The sequence below is a fragment of the Peromyscus eremicus genome, chromosome 10 (assembly GCF_949786415.1).
Source record: "Peromyscus eremicus chromosome 10, PerEre_H2_v1, whole genome shotgun sequence".
Classification (NCBI taxonomy): Eukaryota; Metazoa; Chordata; class Mammalia; order Rodentia; family Cricetidae; genus Peromyscus; species Peromyscus eremicus.
Window position 1 is genome coordinate 91,835,727 of NC_081426.1, and position 23,033 is coordinate 91,858,759.

General features: G+C 46.0%; 1 protein-coding gene and 1 non-coding gene across 4 annotated transcripts in view; both read left to right on the top strand.

The window, feature by feature from the left end:
- Nucleotides 1–454: 454 nt before the first annotated feature.
- Nucleotides 455–23,033, top strand: part of Aff1 (ALF transcription elongation factor 1) — a 168,081-nt gene continuing 145,502 nt past the window's right edge. For all 3 annotated transcript variants that reach the window (XM_059274853.1, XM_059274850.1, XM_059274851.1), the window contains exons 1-2: nucleotides 455–630; nucleotides 20,778–20,833. In XM_059274853.1, the coding sequence (XP_059130836.1) occupies nucleotides 20,805–20,833 (29 nt within the window). In that variant the 5' untranslated portion in view covers nucleotides 455–630; nucleotides 20,778–20,804. The remainder of the gene's footprint in view (nucleotides 631–20,777; nucleotides 20,834–23,033) is intronic.
- Nucleotides 5,583–5,663, top strand: Trnaa-agc (transfer RNA alanine (anticodon AGC)). Its single transcript has one exon. It is a non-coding gene; the product is annotated as a tRNA-Ala (tRNA).

Below are 23,033 nucleotides of genomic sequence, written 5' to 3' on the forward strand. Positions count from 1 at the left end.
AGAAGATGAACTGGGCCTGTGTGTGAAAAGCCTTTTTCAGCTGTAAATCGCTCCCCCAGATGTTAGTTATTATCGCCATTAAAGGACATGGAATCCGTTTCAATTGTACAGGAGCTTGCAAAAAAGCCTCCTTGACACTTTCCGCCGCAACTTGACCCGGAGCTTAATCTGGTTGTCAAGCCAAAGGGTTCTGGTGTCCCCGCAGCCGCCCGGGGCAGGGTCACCCACGCGGTCGGCGCGGTCACTGCCGCGTCCTCTCCAGATCCGCAGCTCCCCCACGATCCTCCCACCCGCGTCTCCGCAGGAGGAGCGCGATGTTCCTCGCCTTTGGGGTGGCGCGGGCCGGAGGGTGTGGGCCGGGGCGGAGCTGGGCCGGGTGGGGGTGGGGTGAAGCGAGGGGCGTGGCTTGACACGGAGGGCGTGGCCTGGGCCTCCGGGCGTTCCGGGAGGCGGATGCCCGAAGCTGGCAGAGCCCGGTGCACTCGGCCCGCAGCCTGCACGCACCGCGGTGCGGGCTGCACCCTTGGGTCTCCACGGCTCTAGAGCCGAACTCGCGTCCCTGAGTCTCAACAGGTCAACGGAGGTGACGAGGACGCCCCAGCCGGGACTGGAGGACCCAGGAGCTAGAAGGTAAGCTGAACCCTGAGTGCCCTGGGCTGGGGGACTGGGGGTCCTCCTGGTCTGCGGAGCCGCAGCCGCGAACTTTTCGGCAGCCAGGCTGCCCGGCACGCTAACTCGAGGCCGGCTTTGCCACTTTCTGGGTGGGAGCCTTTCGGCAGAATGGGCGCAGGAGACAGGCGCGCGCCGCCCCTGTCTGCGGTTCCGCGGCAGGTAGCTTCGAGAAACCCAGGGGACGAGGACCTGGGAGGTCGCTCGTCCGCCCTCGCCCCCTTAAGCCTCGCGTCCTGCGGGAAAACGTCCCGTGGTTGGAGCCTGGTCCCTGAGTTGCGTAACAGGAGTCCCAGAAGTTTCTTGAGTACAGCCAGGTTTTTCCTCCTCCGCTTCCGACCCTCCTTCCCCCAGCATCTGGCAGGAGATTAGTGGTACCTACCCATCCCCTCTAATTGTGATGGAGAGGAGGTGTGGGGCGGTGGTCAGCATCCTCCAGGCAGGGAAAGTTGGAGGCACTTCTGAGAACTGCCGTTCCGGACGGAGGGAGACGGCGTTTTAAGACTGAGGATTGGCCGGTTTCTCTGGACGCTGCTCCCCACCCCCCACTGTTTTCTCCAGTGTCGGGTCGGGTCCGCGGTGACTGAGCCTCTAGCCCTCGGTTAGCGAGTTAGAGGGGACGGTGCGAGGGGGAGTACGAATCATACGCTTCCTGTGTGGAACCCTACTTCCATGAACGAAGCCCCGAGGGGCCTTCCAGCGTCTTGCGGTTTGAGTTTTCTTCACTAATACTGTTATGCAAATCGTCCTAAGACCCTTGGCTTTGGAGGTTGGGGCTGTGTCCGAATCTTCCGAGAACCAGACAGAGCTGGCGGAAAGCCCTGACTGCCGGCGTTCCATTTGCCTTGCTTTGTACTCTTTTGAAGGGTAGGGTGGGATAATTTTAATCCTGTTGGTGCGCCATGGGGGGTATGACCCGCCGCTGAGGAACTTGGCACATTGAAAACCTTCAGTGCGGAACCATGAACCGAGATGCAGACGCACTGCTGCCTGGGACAGTTGCAGAGTGAGAATTCTGAGCTCTGCAATGGAGGCACTGAGGAGTCCTAGAGCGGGCTCTGCGCCGGATTCAGGGCAAGGTCGCGCAGAATGCGTGGTGGGGGTGGGCGGCATCCCTCCCTCAGACCTAGGCGGTGTCAGGCTTGTGCTCTTCGATGGGGGCTCGCAAAGGGCAAAGACTCAAGCTCTTCCCTGCGGCTTACAAATACCTAGATATGGCCCTGCTTGAGTGTTTGCTTCCTCTGTCTAATGTATCTCCTTAGCTTGCCTTTCATCTTTAGTGGGAAGGATTCCGTGAGTGGGTATTCTAGAAATAGATTCACAAGAGATTGAAAATTCTCGATGGCTCGCCTGCTTCATTTAAAGGTGATTTCTTGACTGTGTGGGGAAGATAAAAATGCACAAAAGGAAAGGGAAGAGTGGAAAGCTAACAAACCAAGGGAGAATGGGAGAGAAGATAAATTCTAATTAAAACCAGGGAAACGCATTTGAATTCAGTGAGTCCGGGAAGAACAGGAACTTAGGACAGGAAGGGTTTGAGATGAGAGGGTCGGAGTGAGACTTGGAGGAGACCAAGTTTTAGACAGGAGTGATTGTTTTTGTTTTTGAAATGTCACAAGTTTGCTGACTGGAGATGTGGGACCAGCAGGTTTGATCCTGGGAGTATCTTTGCTGTCTGCAGAAAGAAGCTGGACTTTGGCGTTATTCATTCAGTGCAGAAAGTGCATCCTATAGGGCCCTTGGCTTCGGTCATTTGCATAACTCTTCGACCTTGCAAAAAGACAGTTTTGATGAATCATGTTGTGTTCTGTTAGGATACAAAAATCATCCAAAGGTTAGACAATACAGCAAAATAAAGTCCAGACTATTTTAAATATGGCTTTCCTCACCGTATGCAGAACAAGCTTCCCCTCAGCCCCAGAAGTCAGTGTTCCGTTATGGGGTAATCAGACAGTATCTGACCCCGCTGTTTCTTCTTCTTTCCTACTCGGTTTAACTGAATTTTGTAAAAAGCTGATTGAGCTAACAGGTGGTGGTGGCGGCGGTGGCAGCGGTGATGTCCCTCCTGTTCTCCATCCTCTGCCTCCTTTTCATCCCTCTAGTTTTTGTTTTGTTTTTGATTTTTCAAAGAATCTCACTATGTAGCTTAGGCAGTTTTTGTCCTCCTATCTCAGCATCTGCTGGGGTTGCAAGCACGTGCCATGTGCCACTACACCTAGTTAGCTCTCCTAGTTTAGCTTTAGAAGACATTCAGTTAACATATACATGGGCTGGAGAGATGGCTCAGCGGTTAAGAGCACCACTGGCTGCTCTTCCAGAGGACCGCGGTTCAATTCCCAGCACCACTTGGCAGCCCACAACTACTGCAACTCCAGTTCCAGGGTAATCAACACACTCACACAGGCATGTAAGCAAAAACACCAATGCACATAAAATAAAAACAAATAAATCCTAAAAAGATAGATACACTTATGAGTTGCATTTTTGTTAGACACTAATTTTTTGTTTGTTTTGTTTTTGTGTTTGTTTTTTTTCCAGACAGGGTTTCTCTGTGTATTCCTGGCCATCCTGGAACTCACTCTGTAGACCAGGCTGGAAACTCACGGAAATACTCCTGCCTCTGCCTCACAGGTGCTGGGATCAAAGGCCTGCACCACCACACCCAGCATGCACCAATACATATTTATCCATACATTTGTTCAGTGTTGGAAAAAATGAGTAGAAAATTGTCCCTTGTGTTTTGTTGGTTTTGTTTTGAGACAGGATCTTGATCTGTAGTCCAGGCTGACCTAGAACTTGGTACATAGCCCAGAGTGGTCTCAAACTTTGTAACATTGTATTGCCTCAGCCTCCCAAGAGTGGGACTAGAGACCTGAGCCAAGGTGTCAGCCTCTGTTTGCAGACAAGTCTTTTTTTTTTTTAAAGAGTTTATCTTTTATATGTGTTCGTGTTTGCCTGCAAGTACTTTAGTGTACCAATGTGCATGTGGTACCCAAAGAAGCCAGAAGATAGTGTCAGAGCTCCTGGGACTGGAGTTAAACTGTAAGTCCCCTATGTAGGTGCTTGGAACTGAACCTGGGCCCTGCGAGAGCAGCAAGTGCTCTTAACCATTGAGCCATCTCTCCAGCCCCATCAAGACAGACTCTTACTGTGTAGCTGAAACCAGCCTGGAACTCAAGAACCTTCTGCCTCACCTTCGGGAGTGCTAGGATTGTCGGGTGCACCACCACACAGCCGGTTTAAAATCCGAGCTTCTGAAAAGACACTTGTTTTTATTATTTTTTGAAAAACAAGTGGAAAGAGTTCTTTGCTCAGCTCTTTCATCAAATTTGCATAATCTCATGGAGTTAGTTGAATGTTAAAATCCAAGTCCTGAAATAGCCCTATATTTTCACTTTTTAAAAGCCAAAGCTGAGCTGGAGAGATGGCTCAGTAGTTAAGAGCACTTGCTCTTCTTCCAGAGGACCTGGGTTTAGTTCCCAATAGCCATATAACTCTAGCTGCAAGGTATCTGACACCCCTCCAGGCCTCCACGGGCATCCCCAACACACACACACACACACATATATGTATATTGGTTCTTTGAGACAGGTTCCTTTGTATAACAGCTCTGGCTGTCTTGAAACTCCTTGTAGACCAGGCTGTCCTGGAACTCAGAGATCCACCTGTATCTGCCTCCTGAATGCTGGGATTAAAGGGGACTGGGCACTTGAATCTTGGATTGTATTAAAATTAATTACATAAATGTGATCTATTTATGAACATTCTACCACAGCATGGAAATAAATATGAAATATGTGGTTCTTAATAGGTACAGATATTCTGTTAATGATTAACTCTCATTCTTGTGTGTGTGTGTGTGTGTGTTTATGAGAGAGAGAGAGAGATGCATATATGTGTGTGGGTGTGAGCACCTGTGTGTGTTCATCTAGAGAAGGATGTCAAGTGTCCTGTGCTACCACTCCTGCCTTATTCCCTCAAGAACAGGGTCTAACACTGAGTCTGGAGCTTGGCTGGCACCCAGCAAGATCCAGCAACCTCTTGTCTTTACCTCTCACAGTGCTAGGATTACAGGCCCGTGTGAGTCCATACTTGGCTTTTCACATGAGTGCTTGGGCTTTGAAGGCAGGTCCTCATGCTTGCTGAGGACCTTACCTGCTAAGCTGCATCTCCAACCTATTTATTTATTTTTGAGATAGGGTTTTCTGCAGCTGGCCACACACTGTGTATATTCCTGGGAATTGAACCATGGACCTGGTGTGTGCTAGGCAAGCACTCTACCAACTAACTGAGCTATGCCTGCAGCCTAGGCCCCTCCAACCCCTTAACTTCTGGTGTTTACAGTGAGTTATCGCAGAGTTGATACTAAGTGACAAGGCCATCATGGCTGCTAATGAGTTCCCCTCTCCTGCCTCAGGACAGCTCTCCTTTAGTACTATTCTCCAGGGGAGGAAAGTCAGCTGACGCTCTTAAATTATCTGGCCCATTTTAAACATGACTAAGTGTTTCTTGTTAGAATGACTTTTTCCTACTGAGTTTTGTGACAAGTGGAGCCTGAAGGAAATAACGTTACGAAATCTCTTGTTCGTTCCTGATACTTCTTCCGTGTGCCAGACAGTGATCTGAGCATACACTGTGGTGAGCCTTGATCTGCAGGAGAGCAAGCAGGTACATTCTCCGACAGCACGTCTGTGTTGATATCCATGACATGCCATGCACACCTAATTGTAACTCGGAAGCTGGAGTTCATTTTCCCTTTCATGATCAGGAAACTGAGCTGAAGTTGAATGGCTTGACTCTGTGACTCAAGCCGGGTGCAGTTTCTAGTATGGTACACTATGTTGGCTATGTTGATATGTGGTTTCCTGTTTTTCAAGAATTACAGCTTGACTCTAAAATATAAAAATAGTCTTTCTTGGGTTGGGGATTTAGCTCAGTGGTAGAGCACTTGCCTAGCAAGCACAAGGCCCTGGGTTCGATCCTCAGCTCAAAAAGAAAAAAAAAAAATAGTCTTGCTCCTTGGCTAAGTAATTCTTTCTCATCACTATGAGAGTGAAAAAGTAAGCATTTTCATCTAGCATTCCAGATATATATTTGTACCTCTAAAGGACAATGCTACTCAGACCTATTTAACAAATTGTATTTACCTGCACCAAGGATCTTAACTTAGCTGGGCCTGTAGTAAAAGTCTGTAACCCCAGATGTTCAGAAGGCAGAGAGGAGAATCACAAGTTCAAGGAGAGGAGCTGGAGAGATGGTTCTGTGGTTAGGAACACTGGCTGCTCTTTCAGAGGACCCAGATTAATTCCCAGAACCCATATCATTGCTCACAATGCTCTGTAACTACCCAGTCTCAGGCAATCCAAAACTCTCTTCTGGCCTCCATGGACAATGTGTGCACATGGCACATGAGTGCACAGACACATGCATGCAAAGCAAACACTCATATTTATAAATAGAAATCTCAGAAAATAAGTCAAGTTCAAGGGTAGCCTATTCTTAAAATACTGCTAGGCATAATGATTCAGACCTTTAATCCCAGCACTTGGAAGACAGAGGCAAGCTGATCTCTGTGAGTTCAAGGTCAACCCAGTCTACATAGTGAGATTCTGTCTTACAAAACACACACAAATACTAAATCAAACAAAAAGGGCTGGGTTTATAGTACTGTAGTTGATTAGGTCACTTTTCTGGGACAAGGGGGATAGAGACAGGCTTCCTGCCTACCCAGACTAGCCTATGTGTCAAGTAAGAGACCAGTCTCAAAAACAAGGTGGAATGAAGATGGAGGTTGTCTTCTAGCCTCCACACATATGCACCTTACAAGCTGGCTCCTTTAGTTCAGAACAGCCATTATTGAGCTTATGAAAGCTCCGTTGTGCCTTTCAAGAATATATGCTTGAGTAAATCCCTCATCCTCTCACCATTTCCTTTAGCCTTGTAGACACGTTGGATGTGTATGTTGATTCAGTGATTACCAGAGTCTCTTGGAAGGCTTCGTAGCCACAGATGATCCTGTTAGTGCCAGAGTCTCTGATTCTGGGGCATCTGGGAGGCTGGTGCAGAATTTGCATTTGTAACCAGGAGCTGTTGCTGCTTCTATTTCTGGAACCAGCTTTCACACCACTGCATAGAGCAGAGACTTAGCACCGTGGCTCTGAGCTGGGTGTGCAGGCTTACAGTCTTTAATGTACCTCCTGCCACTAGTTAGGCTCTCGGCAAAGCCATTAACTTCTGGTCAAGGAATGTGAAGATGTGATGCTATCCTACTTCCAAGCTAGCAAATTAACCTGCTGCAGTCTCCAGGAATGCGAGGTGACAGAGGAATGACTTTGTCACTCATAATCATAGTAGCTGGAGTGCCAGTATTTTATTTTCTTACTCTAAGCTCCAATTCACACCAGGGCTTGTCTACAAACTCAGGGAGCTGTGTTCCAGGAGGGAATCCAGAGCCCAGGGAATCCCATGTTATATAATTGGCAGTACAGCTGCTCTGTACTCCAGGGGAGTTACCGTCTTGATAGTAAACATGCTTCCCTTTGCTGCAGAAATAGACACAAGTTTGGCTCTCCAAGGATGTTCCATGCATACATTCTTGAGGGCAACCTGTATCATAGACACTTGGTAACTCTACTTAGACAACATGCCACAGACCTGAGAACTGCCTCTACAATGAGGGAGTGACACAGGAGTACTTTCTCTACTAGGGAGTTGAGTATTAAGCCACTAAATGCGTGGGTACTTGGAGCAGAACATTATAAATGCTACTTTTAGTACGTGTGTGCTATTTTTACCCCTGAAAGGGGTTGTTGGCTCTTTATCACATTGTTGTTCACTTATTTTATGGGCAGGGCATATAGATGTGTGGGGATACCCACAACGGACATGTGGAGGCCAGAGGACAACTTGTAGGAGTTGGTTCTCTCCTTCCTTCCAAAGTGTGGATCTAAGGGATCAAGCCCAGGTTGCCAGGCTTGGTGGCAATTGTTGTTCACCCCCTGAGACATCTCTCTGGCCCTCTTTCTTCTTTTTAACAGTAAATAAATAAACCCAGGGACGAGAGCAATGGCTTCTCAGTGAGGAGCACTTACTGCTCTCTCAGAGGACACTTGTAGTGGTTCACAACTACGCCAGGCTTCAAAGACACCGCATGTCAAGTCCCCTCTCCGCTTCCTGCTCAAGGCTGGAGACATGAGCTCACAGCTGCTGCTGCCGCTGTGTCTGCTGCTTACTGACAACTCCCCTGCCGCTGAGGTGGACTCTTATTTCTCTGGAATATATAAGTCCAAATACCACCCCCCTTTTTTTTTCCTATAAGTTGGCTTGATCATGGTGTTTTATCACAGCAAATGAAAAGTACTAATACACAGGGTTGGAGATTTAGCTCAGTGGTAGAGTACTTGCCTAGCAAGCTCAAGGCCCTGGGTTCGGTCCCCAGCTCTAGGGGGAAAAAAAAAGAAAAGTACTAATACACACATTGAAAAGTAGATGAAATATTTTAGGGTCTTGCATGCTGGCACACGCCCTTAATCCCAGCACCCAAGAGGCAGAGCCAGGTGGATCTCTGAGTTGAAGGCCAGCCTGGTCTATGGACCAGGCCATAGAGATCCAGGGCTACTCAGAAAAACCCTGCCTTGGAAAAGAAATAGATAAAATATTTAAAATATATGTGTATATACTCCTACTCCCCCACACAGTTCTGATTCTACTTCCAAATTGGATTTAGTCCCAACTGCTGCTTACACCTATGATTAATCCCTTCTAGGACTAGGTGATAAAGGGTGTGGGACACGGCAGGGAATTAATTAAGGAGAGCATCAAAATTATCCCTCAAGAATCGAAAAATTTATTATCTGGGGATCACAAACCAAGACTATGCTCTTGATTTCCCATTTCTTTTTCTTTTTTTTAACTTGCTCTGTAGACCAGGCTGGCCTCGAACTCATAGAGATCCACCTGTCTCTGCCTCCCCGAGTGCTGGGATTAAGGGCGTGTGCCACCACCGCCCAGCTTGATTTCCCATTTCTGAAAATCACACTTTAAGTTAAACTTTTCTGTTCTGTGTTGTATGATGTTCTGTGTGTGTTCTGACAAATAAAGCTTGCCTGGAGATCAGCGGGTGGAGCCAGCTACTCATTAACCATAGAGGCAGGTGGTGGCAGCCCAGCAAGGCGGTGCTCACACCTTTAATCCCAACACTTGGGAAGATCGTGCCTTTGATCCCAGCAGTGGGAGGTTCACGCCTTTAATCCCAGCACTAGGGAGGTGGAGACTGGAATATAAGGCAGGTACAGACAGGATCTCCCCCATTCAGTCTGAGGATTCATGGAGACTGGATCTTGTCCATTTGGTCTGAGATTTCGTAGAGGTAAGAAGTCTCTGGTGGCTGACTGCTCTGCTTCTCTGATCTTTCAGCTTTCATCCTTAATATCTGACTCCAGGTTCTTATTGTTAAGACTAATTAGGATCAAGCTTCAGTTCTGTACATTTTCTTTCTTGTACATTTTCACTTAGCAAAAGATTGTGTAGGAATTAAATTATTGCATCTTCTCAAAAGGAAAAAAAAATCAAATTTTCGCTTTTTTTTTTGTTATTGTTGTGTCAAACCCCATGATCACAAAAACTATGATTTCTCTTCACTGCAAGTATGTTGTATTAGTCAGGGTTCTCTGAAGGGACAGAGCTGATAGAACTTCTTAGAACGGCTTACAGGTTGTGGTCTGAGTAGTCCAGCAATGGCTGTCTCCTGATAGAATGGCTAAGGATCCAGGAGTTGTTTTGGTTTGTTTGTTTTTTGTTGTTTTTGTTTTGTTTTGTCCCCCCCCCCAGACAGGGTTTCTGTCCTAGATCTCGCTCTGTAGACCAGGCTGGCCTCGAACTCACAGAGATCTTCCTGGCTCTGCCTCCCTAGTGCTGGGATTAAAGAGTGCACCACCACCACCCCACCGCCCGGCTTGGTTTTTTGTTTGTTTGTTTGTTTTTTACCAGGAGTTGTTTAAGTTGTATCTGGATGTCTCTGCAGTCTTCTGGCTCTGAGGTCCCAGAGAGCTGCTGGTTTTCAGTCCACACTGGAATCCTGAAGAAGTGGGTTCTAAAAGTGCCCTCCCATGAGGGCTGCCTCCAGAAGGTGTGGCCTGGATCTTCCAACCTCTAATGATCTGGATTTAGGGGTGGGTCTTCCACTTAGAATAATCCAACCAGGAAAAAACCACATAGGTGCCCTGCTCTGCTTTGGTTTTAGTTAATTACAGATTAGTCAAGTTGACGACAAGATCAGCCAGCATGCATAAATTGCTGTGTATGTTTTTGCTCTGACTTGTTTCTTGGGGGTGTTATGAGATGTGAAATTTCTTCTCCCCATCCAATTGACTGCAATTTCAAATTTCTTTGGTTGAGTACTTAAGTCCTTTCCTTAAGTTTCTCCTTCTAATGGGAGGGCTTCTACAGTGACAGTGTGAGCTGCAATCAGACAAGGCCACTTCACAATGTTCAGAGGCTTCCTCCAGAGTTTCACTGCCGTGTAACGGGACATCACTTGTAAGATCCAAATGTGTACTTCTGATGGTCTGGTCAACCACTTGGCCTAGATTGCTTTTGCACCTTGGCCAAACTGTAACCTCTAATATCTTCCTCTTGAGCCCTGGTTACAGAATTGGACATTTCACTTCTGCCCTTCCTCTGCAGACTTCAACCCTGCATTTTTAAAGAAAATAACAAAACAAAACAAAAAACGAACAACAGCATTTCACCCTCTAGCCCTGGTTGCTTGGCTGGCCTGAGATATTTAGACAACACTGATCTCAAACGTGCAGCCTTGTTCTGAGTGCCCACTGATAAAATAGTGGCAGGGGACCTAATGGGAGTAACAAACTTTCTGATTGAATTTAAGGCCCAATGCATAAGATGAAGTCCATTCCTAGTGCTGTTATTGGACCAAAAGTCTGTGGCTACACAGGTCATAGACCCTAAGAAAAAACCTAAACTACTTTCCTGTTAAATGCACATAGTATTAAACTGACCCCCCCCAACCTTGACTTACATTACACCTGTAAGATAGTGCATCTCTCAGCCCTCATTCGAGACACTGCAGCTGATAGTGATTAATACAGAGACCCACAACTGGTCAAGGCGCAGAGGAGACTGCTGAATTCCCAGCCCTGAGTGGGACATCTGTGTCACTCGCCTCCTCCTAAGGCTCAGGAGTCTTTGTAGAAGGGGGCAGAAAGACTGTAGATCCAGAGGTGGTATATAACTGTAAGCAAACTGTTTTCTGGATACAGCAGAGGAGTTGTACAGTGAACTCACAGTGCTTGTGACAGACAAAAATCTCAGCACTGAGAAGGGAGGGGACACAAAGCCCCGCCCCAGCTGAGGAGCTATTGGTTATTGATAGCTGCCAGGAGAGGGGTAGTCAGTTTTCTCTACGAGTGTTACCCCTGGTAAGTGCTATTTCTGTGGAAGGCTACACATCCAAGAATATATGAGCATCATAAACTGGACTTGATTGATTTAAAATTAGAAGAAAAAAAGGACACAAAGCTGGGTGCATAGGGAAGGAGGGCAGTTCTGGAGGAACTGAGGAAGGGGTGATTATGACCAGAACACATTGTACAAAGTTCTCAAAGAACCACCAAAAAATGAAAAAAAAAAAAAAAAGAAAGAAATTATACTTCTCAGTAGCTGGAGTTTCTCAATGTGTATCAGATTTCCCTCCCCTCCTCCTCAGAATGGCACACAAATATGCAGCAGAACCGAAGTATGAACTAAGCATCTATTTGGCCAAGCCTCTGAGGTTTGAAGTCATAATTGCCAGAGGAGCATACTCAGCCAGGCAGCAGGCACATGCAACTCCTGAACCAGAATAGGTATGAATGTGGCTCAATACAAAATCATAGGCTTAATTAAAACATCTTGGCACCCCCCCTTAAATAGATTGAGCTGTTCTTGACACAGAATTTATAATGACAATGTCCTGTCACCATGTCAAAAGGTTGTGCATACTTGCTGGTAGACTCTTACTATACTCTGCTCCACAGGGCCTGTCTACCCTAGGAACATGCTGGCCATTAATTCAAGAATCACAGCCTCTGGGGATAAATATGTAAACATTGGAACTGGAGTTTGCATTTCATTGGGGACAGTTAAGAAATATATATATTTTGGTTTTCAAGACAGGGTTTCTCTGCATAGCTTTGCACCTTTCCTGGAACTCGATTTGGAGACCAGACTGACCTTGAACTCACAGAGATCCGCCCGCCTCTGTCTCCGAGTGCTGGGATTAAAGGCGTGTGCCACCACCTCCCGGCTAAGGGTTTTTTGTTTTGTTTTTGTTTGTTTGTTTTTGTTTTTTGTTTGTTTGTTTTGGTTTTTCGAGACAGGATTTCTCTGTGTAGCTTTGTGCCTTTCCTGGAACTCACTTGGTAGCCCAGGCTGGCCTCGAACTCACAGAGATTCACCTGCCTCTGTCTCCGGAGTGCTGAGATTAAAGGCGTGGGCCACCGCTGCTCAGCATACTTCAACTTTTAAACGGTATTTTAATGTTGTTACATAGTGTTTCACAGAGATCCGCTTGGCTCTGCCTCCAGAGTGCTGGGATTAAAGGCGTGTGCCACCACCGCCCGACCAATAATTTTTTTTTTAATAAATTATACTCAGATACTGGTGTGTACTAAGAAACAAATTAAAATATGGTCTATGCCATTATTCTTCTCCCTATACCCAGGCCCATTTGTTCTTGTTGCCATGGACCACAATTTTGTATAGAAGTCCATTTGTCCTCCCTTAGAGGTGGGGTCGTCATCTGCCTTTCCATGTCTTGATTCACCTGCCTCTCTGGAGGCTAGAAGGAGACCATTTCCTAGATGTGGATGTATAGATGAATTTCCAAACGGCCTTATTAAATAAAAAATATGGAGCCAGATATAGGGATGAAAACCTGAGAGATGAAGGAAATAGGGAAAGCCACAGCCAACCTCACTTCACCAACTCTGCAGCTTCAAAAAGTGAGCTACTTCCTGTCTACTCATGCCTATATGCCTTGCTGTTCTGCTATCTGACTTGCTCTCTCTGTCCAGGTATATCAGTTCCTCTTCCCGCCCAGCTCTGTCACTTCCTATCTGTCTATACAGACCTCCAGACCTCCATGCTTAACTAGTGTTGGAATTTAAGGTGTGTGCCACCACGCCTGGCTCTGTTCCCAGTGTGGCCTTGGACTCACAGAGATCCACACAGATCCCTGCCTGCTGAGTGATAGGATTAAAGACACGTGCTACCGTTGCCTGACTTCTATATAGTGGCTGGCTTTTTCCTCTGAGCTCCAGGCAAGTTTTACTGGGGGACACAGTATATTGGGGGGGGGGGGCACAATACATCACCACATTGATGGTCTATAGACTTTTGGGAAGAATTTTCCTCTCCTGGCAAAAGGAGAAGGATTTGGACAGCCCACCCATACTCTTCCTCATGTGTTCTTCCTTTTTGCCTTGATTATGAATTAGATATCTGATTGTTAGCATCAGGCTTTTGCACCTTAAAGTGACAAAGTCTGATAAAGAGAGCAGAGCAGAGCAGAGCTGAGTGGGCTCCTTCCTGATGCCCTGAGTAGCTGAAAGTCTCCCGGAGCTAGCCTCTGACCTAGGCTCCTGGACTTGCTGTAGAAGAAACCTGAGCTTAAATCAAGCAGTTGTTACCTTGTTGCCAAGAGCATTGTTAATTCTTACAGTTATCCTGGAAGAGAGTTGGAGCTGTTGGAGACCTGTGGAAAGCATACTCACTAGCTTCAGGGGTCAAGGATGGCCTTCCTGAGAGTGTCCCTCAGCTGAGCACCGAACCATGGCAGAGGGGAGCCAGCAAGCAGGACATGGGGTGTGTGCTTGGATTGGGGATCTGGTGTGATAGCCAGATCCTCTGAAGCATAGTCTCTGGATGGGGGGTGGCTGGAAAGTCTGTGCTTCATTGCTGGCTTTCCCGGCTTGTGGGTCCATGTGGCCTTAGAGAGATGGAGGGGTTACAAGTGGTCAAGTCTGTTGGGAGTGGGGTGGAATTCTGGAAATTGGGGGGAAAAAGTGTGATTCATGAGTCACCCCAACACATTGCCTGTTACCGAGAGATGGCTATTCCTGGAAAGTGGGGTGGGGGGGGTAATAGAGGTGGCTAGAAACTGAGTAGTGTAGGAGCCCTCTATAGACCCTGTGAAAACCAGGTCATGATCATGGGATCTGGGACCTGATTAGTTCATTTTGTCAATTCAAAGTGGAATCTGCTGGGTATGACCAAACCAGCCAGATCAAACCAGACCAAAAGTACAGCTTAGGAAGTGCTCTGAATGAGCTAGTCATTGTACTAAAACTTTCCTTGTTTTTATTACGATGGTGATGCAATGAGATTAATATAAAAAGTCTACAAATGTAAGGAAGACCTTTTCCTTCTTTCTTTCTTTCTGTCTTTCTTTTTTTTGAGACAAGATTTTTCTGTGTATCCCTGGCTTTCCTGGAACTTGCTCTGTAGACCAACTCAGAGATCCGCTAGTCTCTGCCTTCTGAATACTGGCATTAAAGGTGTGCCCCCCTACAGCCTGGCTCAGGAAGACCTTTTCTTTTCCATTTTTTTTTGTTTTGTTTTTTTGGGGTTTTTTTTTTTTTTTTTTTTTTTTCGAGACAGGGTTTCTCTGTGTAGCTTTGTGCCTTCCCTAGATCTCGCTCTGTAGACCAGGCTGGCCTCAAACTCACCGCCTGCCTCTGCCTCAGAGTGCTGGGATTAAAGGCGTGTGCCACCACGCCCGGCTCTTTTCCTTTCTTTTTAAAATTCTTTAAATTTATTTATATTTTATGTATGAGTGCTCTGCATGTATACCTGCATGTCAGAAGAGGCCATCAGATCCTGTTATAGATGGTTGTGAGATACACACCACATGCAATGTTTTTTTTTTTCCTTTGAGGGGGGTGGGAATGGGTCTACTAGCCATGGCCGGTCTTAGACTCAGTGAACTTGAACTCTTCCTACCTCAGCCTCCAAATGGCATGGTTAGAGGCCTGGACCACTATGCTCAGCTTCATGTGACTATTTTTTGGGGGAGAGGGGTTCAGACAGAATCTAGCTATGTAGATGACTGTATATCAAGGAATGATTCCTTTAAAGTAATTCCTTGAATAAGAGATGCTAATCTGGATGCTGGAGAGATAGCTCAGTGGTAAGAGCACTGGCTGCTTTCCTATAAGACCTGGGTTCATTCAATTCCTAGCACCCACATGGCAGCTCACAACTGTCTATAACTCCAGTTCCAAGGGATCAAATTCAGTCTTTGGGCCACTGTGGGCACCAGGCACACATGTAGTGAACAGATATACATACAGGTAAAACACCCATACATACACATAAAAGAAAAACAAATAAATCTAGTTGCTGGGTCTAGTGGTAAACTCCTTTAATTCCAGTACTGGGAAGGCAGACACAGGCAGATATATCTCTGATTTCAGGGCCAGCCTGGTCTACATAGTGAGTTCCATAGCCAGAGCTATAGAGTGAGGCCCTATCTCAACCAACCAAACAAAAAAATTTAAAGGAAAAAAAAAAAAGAGCTGCTAACCTGAACCACATGCACAATTTCGTTTTGCAGTGATTAGAATGATATTCTGATTATACTGGGCCTATCTTCTAACCTCACCTTACATCTGATGTAGTGGATAGACACTAGCTGTGTAAACCACATGTGAGCGCAGTAGACAGATCGTGTAGACAGAATCAGGTCTTTCCTGTGAGATTAAACCCTGAGTCCTAGCCGTACCGTCATCTTGCTCCTCCTACCTCTGTGGTTTCCGAAGGCTCCTGCCTCTCAGCTACGAATGGCACAGGCTGGGGCCACTTTCTCTTCTGTTAGAACTCCTGTAACCTTCCACTTTTCAGCCTCTAGGACCATCTCGAACTGGTGGTCAGGGCTTGCTTCTCCACTCTTCGATGTCCCTCTGCATGAAGTTTAAACCACTAGCTACAATGTTTCCTCAGTGTTACATTCTCTAATCTGCCTCTCTATGAAATGTCAACATCCTACCTCAGTTCCTCTCTGGCATTCTCCACCCCAGTTCTGCTCTTCTCTATAGCAGCTTTTAGGGCAGAATATCTGTTCTGCTTAGCATCTCTTCATTTGTGCCTCCTGTCATACAAGCATCTGTGACATTAGCAGTGACAGTGGTGTGTGCTTTATCTTCTGGTACTTACTGCCTGCTTTAGGAGCTAGGAGTCTGTTTCAGTTCTGTTTGTTTTGTTGTTATGATAGACACCATAACAAAAGCAATTTAAGTCAGATGGTGGTGGTGGTGGTGTGTGCCTTAATCCCAGCAGGCAGATCTCTGTGCATTTGAGGCTAGCCTGGTCTACAAAGCAAGTTCCAGGACAGCCAGAATTGTTACTCAGAGAAACCCTATCTCAGAGAGAGAGAGAGAGAGAGAGAGAGAGAGAGAGAGAGAGAGAGAGAGAGAGAGAAAAGCAACTTAAGAGAAAAAGAGCTTATTTGGTGATTCACAATTCCAGGTTTCAGTCCTTCACTGTGGCAAAGTCTAGGTGATAGAACTTGAAGCAGCTGGTCACATGACCTCCATAATCAAAAGCAAAGAGCAGTGGATTAATGCCAATGCACGTTTAGTTCACTTTCTCCACTCACCCAGTTCAGCATCCTTTGACTAGGGAATGGTGCCACCCACAGGGGGCAGGTCTTCCCACCTCAGTTAAAACATAATCCTCTCAGACCAGCCTAATCTAGACAGCCCCTCACTGAGATTCCCTACGTGTGTGATTATTGATTATGTCCTGTTAATAACATCGTAGAGCCCTATGGGTAGACTCGCTTGATCTACACAGTTTGGGCTTCTTTATCAGCAGAACTACGTATGGGAGTGCCATTGTATACTCTACAGAAGTAGTATCAAGGATAGTGCCAACACGATTCCAATAGTTTTATTGATCACTTTCTGTGTTCAAGAAAGTGAATGAGAGTGGGGGGGGGGGGAGGAAGGTGGGAGAAAGTACGCCTGGGGTGGGGTAGGCAAAGTTGGGGGAGGAGGATGAAAAGGGACGTGGAGTTGAAGATTGTAGGGATCCTGCCTAAGACTCTAGACCTGCCTGGAGGAGTGACTCCAAAAGAAGTTTGACCCTGACAACCTTACAGCTCCTCTGGGGAGAGTGAAAGGCAATGTAACATTCTGCTGCATTGTAGCCTTTGGGAGAGGAGATACATACAGTAACAACTAATGTCTACCAGTATGGAAACATTGTAGTTAGCAGTTTAAATTTCATGGAGAGGGACATCAAAGGCCTTATTAGCATTTCCGGGAGAACTAGAAAGGATTCTATCCAATGATTAATCTCGAAAAGAAACTGTAACAGTTAAGTAACCACAGCAGGCAATTGAAAATGGTTACAGATTTCATGTAGTGTGGCCATTTGTATCAAGTAGTGATAAATTATTAAGGTAATTTGGCAACCCACCTTTGTCTTTACAAATGCTTGAAGAAAAAAAGCAACAGTGAAGCAAGTTATTGTAAGTCCAGCCAGTTTACAAATAGATAGGCAGAGAAAGGAAGCAGCTGCTGGTATTTACTCGGGAAAGTTATTCCTAGACACACAGATAGTACCAAGGCCGCCTGCCCAGATTGTAGAACAAATGTCTTTTCCTAAAATCCAGTCTCATTTTCAGCGAGTGCACCAAGAATTTTATTTTAAGCCAGTATGTGGCTCATGCCTGTAATTGTAACTTGTGGGAGGTAGAGGCAGGAGGATCAGGCAACCTCTGTTATACAGTGATTTTTGAGACCCTTAATAAATAGAGGCACTGTGCTCCCCCCCCACTTTCACTGTCCAGGCACGAGCAGGCATGGCACAGTGGCTGGGGCATGTGCCCCCTACATTTCTTTCTCTTTCTTTCTTTCTTTTTTAAAAATTATTTTTAAAGATTTATTTATTATGTATAGTGTTTTATCTGCATGTACCCCTGCCCGCCAGAAGAGGGCACCAGATCTCATTACAGATGGCTGTGAGCCACCATGTGGTTGCCGGGAACTGAACTCAGGACCTCTGGAAGAGCAGCCAGTGCTCTTAACCTCTGAGCCATCTCTCCAGCTCTCCCCCCCACACACACCTTTTTTTTTTTTTTTTTTTTTTTTTTTGAGACAGGGTTTCTCTGTGTACTTTTGGTGCCTGTCCTGGAACTCACTCTGTAGACCAGGCTGGCCTCGAACTCACAGAGATCCTCCTGGCTCTGCCTCCCGAGTGCTGGGATTAAAGGCCTACATTTCTTTTTTTGAAGCATTGCATTCTTACATGAAGATCAGCTGTTTTCTTGCACACTCAATACCAGTCCCCTTCCCCTTCTCCTCTTAGTTCTGTTGAGGATGCTAACACAACCTGTGACCTTGGGTTGGTAGCTTCAAACTCCGTTTCTCATCTATAAGATGAGATATTAGTGTTTACTTTGAAAGCTTATCATACTGTTTACATGAAACATCACTTTTCAAAGGGCTTAACATGATGCTTGGCACAAAGTTGACACTAGAAAAATGGTATTTCCTTCCGTCTTTCCCATCATAAGCCTATGCATATTTCCCCCTTTCTGAAACGGCTTTGAGTAGCAGCCTCAAAATTCATAGTAATGTTTGGCTTCTGAAATATGCTAACTATTTTAATCATGTAACTTGGAAGTTAGTGAAGAACCATTTTCTTTCTTTCTAAAATATTTTTACTCCTTGAGAATGTCATACAATACATTTTGAGCACCCCAGTTCCTCCCAGATCCATCCCCATCTCCCTACCCCCAGCTTCCTGTTCTCTTTTTATTTTGTTGCTATCCCATGAACTTCAGTCTGCGCTGTCCTGTTCTCCTGTGTGTGGGACTCATCCACTCCAGTATGGTCTGTGGGACTCATCAGTATGGTCTGTCCCAGCAGCCACGCCCTGCAACACCAACTCTCCCTCCTTGAAAACTGATTGCCCAGAGCTCCTCAGTCAGGGGTGAGGGCTCGGGTTCCCTTTTCTACTCCACGCTGCAATGTTTTCGGTGATCCTGCACAGTGTGTGCAGACAACTACAACACTGAGTCCATGAGTGCCATGGTCTGTCATGTCTAGAAGACACGGTTTTGCTTCGGCCCTCCCTGACTTCTGGCTCTTACAGTTTGTTGTTGTTGTTCTTTCTTCCGTGATGACCCCTATCCTTGGTGAGGGGGTGTGAAGATACAGATGGCCCATGTATGTGTAAGCATTCTGCTAAAACTTCTTCTCTGTACTTTGACCAGTTATGAATTTCTGGGTTAGCCATCATCCACTGCACGAAGAAACCTCACGGATGGGGACTGAGAGCTGTGTTGTCTATGAGTAGAGAGATGCAAATCTACAGGACGGCTTGATACTATGTTCACGCAGGAGAATAATAGTTGGTTTGCTGCATGTGGTGGCATACATCTTTAATCTCAGCACTTGAGAGGCAGAGGCAGGCTAATCTCTGTGAGTTCTATACCAGCCTGATCTGCATAGTGAGTACCAGGCTATCCAAGGCTACATATTGTGACCCTGTTTCAAACAAACATAGTAGTAGATCTGCCCATGTGACCCCTGAGCCCCCCAACCATGGATTCTTGGCCAGATTTACAGTTCCTTCCTGTATCATTATACAGGCCTTAAATCCAAGCAGAAACCAATAGATTGCAGCATATTTACCTACTGTTGTACCTGTGAGCATGTATTTCCATACCAGTCATTAGTGCAGTTCACTGGGGTCATAGCTGAGGAAGACCACTGAGGTTTTCTTTTCCTCCCAGCAGCCTGCATGGTACCTTCCAGGACTGTGAAAGCTAGCCTGTAGGGAGAAAGCTTCCTGGTCAATACCCATGGCAATTGTGGGGTGTCTTCAGAAATGTGGTCTTACCATGAGGTTCCGGTGGGCAACCAAGAGCAGTGGCAATGGCCGTATTGTTTGGGGGGTAGTCTCATGACACCACTGGGCAGCAACTTAGGGGAAGGTATCCCACACCTGGCATTGGCTCCAATTAGATTCCATATAAGTATATGGAAGTTTGTGTAAGCGCAGGTTTCTGTATGTCTTTTTCATACATCCTTAGTACCGGTTATCCTTCCCCAAAGCCCTCCTCTGCTCACCCCTTCCTTCTGTCTCCCAATTTAAACTCCCTCGCCATTATTCCTTCCCTCATGTCACCTGTGTTCTACTCTCCACTCTCCCTTAAAGTCCTGGGGGTGGGGGTGGTGCTGTCTTTAATCCCAGCACTCAGGAAGGAGTTTGAGGCCAGCCTGGTCTACAAAGTTGAGTTCCAGGACAGCCAGGGCTACACAGAGAAACCTTGTCTTGAAAAAACAAACAAGCAAAAAAAGGATCTTCCTTTTCCTTCCCACCAATGGTCCCTTTCTAATTTCTTGTGCTCTGAGGGTTCTCCTAACTGAACACACAAATCTTAACATTTGATGCTAAGATCCACACATAAGTGAGAACATGTGGTGTTTGTCTTTCCGGGTCTGGGTTATCTCACCCAGTATGTCTTCTAGCTCAATCATTTCCCAGCAAATTTCATTTTTCTTTACAGCTGAGCAGAATTCCATTATAAATGTTTTACCACGTGCTTTCATTATTCGTTCTTCAGTTTATGAGCATCTCGGCTTTCCCCAGGTCCTAGCTATTGTAGACAGAGCAGTGATTAACATGGATGAGCATGCATCTCTGTAGTAGGAAATAGAGCTCTTTGGGTATATGCCTGGGTGGTGTAATAGGGTCACATAGTGGATCTATTTCTGGTTTCCTGAGAAAATGCCACATTGATTTCCATAGTGGCTGCACCAATCTGTACTACCAGCAGAGCATGAGGGGTCCCTGGATCCTTTTGTTTCCTTAATCTTAGCCATTCTGACTGGGTAACGTGGCATCTCAAAAAAGTTTTAATTTTCATTTCCTGATGGCTAAGAATCGTGAGAAATTTTTTTAACAATATTTCTTAGCCATTTGTATTTCTGAGAGCCATTTTCTAATTGAAATGTGAACTCTGACTTCTGTCTCCATGATGGTTGCAAGTTGATTTACTCATGAGCTGATGTTTACAACTGCTGTTTTTCTTCCAGATGAACACCTTCCACTGACCAACAACAATGGCATTCAAGGGCAGCCGCAGCAGCAGGTACGTGTAGAGTCCAGGATTGGAAAGAGTTTAACATTTAGAGTGACATTTGACTTTAGAATCTGATCCTCAAAGAAGTTTCAGCTGGGCGTGGTGCCGCCTGCCTGTAATTCCAGCACGCTGAAGTCTGAAACCAGCTTGGACCACACAGAAAGTTGTAGGTCATTCAGAGCTCCATTGAGAGGCTGTGTCTCAAAAAGCCAAGCAAGTAAACCAGGCGTGTTTGCGAAAGCCTTTAATCCCAACACTTGGGAGGCAGAGGCAGGCGAATCTCTGGGTGTTAGTGGGGTGTGACAGTACACACCTGTCATTCAAGGGCTAGAGAGGTAAACGTGGGGGATTATTAGAAGTTCAGAGCCAATCAGGGACACACACTGTGGGGAAAAGTGAGACGATTATTTAGATCATCAAATTCTGTGTTGAGAATACTGGCTGGTATGTCACTGGTTCTAGGAAACATGTACTGAGGCTGTGCCAAAACAAACGTCTTTATGTGCGCCTCAGTGGAGGGAATTCTCTACTCCTTGTCTTTTACCCTCCTCGTCTCCTCTACCCAGCCTGCCCATTCGGTCTCCTGTTTCGCACATAGTGGCGGGGAGTGTTCACTGTGTGGAGTGTGCCTACTGCTTCGTCACCTGTGTTTGTACTAACCACCTCTTGGACGCAGTCTTGAAGAAAAAGTCAGCGGACCCGCAGAAAGAGATTCCAATAATATGAATAAGTTATTTGAACTAGCTATTCAAAAACACATTTAAAAGAAAGAAAGAAACAACCATGGCTCAAACAGCTCAATTAGTATTTATTGAGTAAGAGGGGTTGGAGCCTGAAAACTCAGGACTCCGTCTGTCCTTCTTGCTTCTTCTCCTTTGAGGATCATTTATGGAATTCAGTGTCAGGTGATTCTGCTCTGACACTCTGCACATTCTCCTCTGCCAGCACAGAGATGACATGGGACTTCTAAGACCCGAGTGGAAAGTGTCCCATTTGTCTTTAGGTTTCGTCATAATTTTGGCTACACATAAGTTTTGAATTTTTGCATAATGTCTTCTCCACTATAGATTGGTTCTGACTGCACTGCCAAAGGTCTTCCCTACTTCACGTCTATAAGAATAATGGCCTGGATTCTTAGCTGACATTGAAGTGGTTTCTGTCTTTTTCATTTAAATGAGAATTTGTAAGCTGGTAGCCTGTGGGGGGAATCTGGTCTACATGTGGTCTTTGTTTGGTCCTTCACCAACAATCTAGGTCTTCATTTTTTCTTGAGAATTTGAAGTTTTAGGAACCCTGGACTTATATGCTGTATAGCCACACTAATGTAGGATGAATACATGTGGTTCAGCACACACATTCTCTCTCTAAAAGATTTATTGCATGCATGTGTGTGTGTGTGTGTGTGTGTGTCTATGAGAGAGAGAGAGAGAGAGGGAGGGAGAGAGAGAGAGAGAGGAAGGGAGAGAGAGAGAGAGAGAGAGAGAGAGAGAGAGAGAGAGAGAGAGAGAGATCCAGAAGTGTGGGATCCCCTTGGAGCTATAGTTACAGGTGGTTGTGAACTGCCCTGTGTGTGTGTGTGTGTGTGTGTGCTGGTAACTGAACTCAGGTCTACTGCAAGGGCAGTATGTGCACTTAACCACTAAGCAATTTCTCCAATCCCAACCTGTTAGCATGTAGCCCAGGGTGGCCTATAGCCCAGGTTGGCTCTGCTGACCTTCCTGCTTTCACCACCTGGTACTCTAGGGCTTGTAACTCCATGTGGGTTTGATTGGTCACAGCTCTTTTAGATAGGGCATCACTTCTAGTCTGAGCTCCCAAGTGGCTTTCCTCATTTCTCTGCCAGAATGTCAAAAGACTGTTCCCTACCAAACTACTTTGTCGCTTGGCCCTAAGGAAAGCCTTGAAGCTTTCTGACTCCGTATAATTGATGCCCAGCTACATTTATCTTGTCAACCTGGGTACCCTAACATGCAACCCAGTCAATATCTCTGACCTTTTACAGTTTTGATCCATCTGTAAGTACAGCCTATGTACATGTTGTTGTTGTTACTGGATTTTTGTTTTGTCTTATGTTTTGAGACAGAATTTCTCTGTGTGTAGCCCTGACTGTCCTGGAACTCACTCTGTAGACCAGGCTGGCCTCAAATTTACAGAGATTCACCTGCTTCTGCTTCCCAAGTACTAGGATTAAAGGCATGTGCCTCCAGTG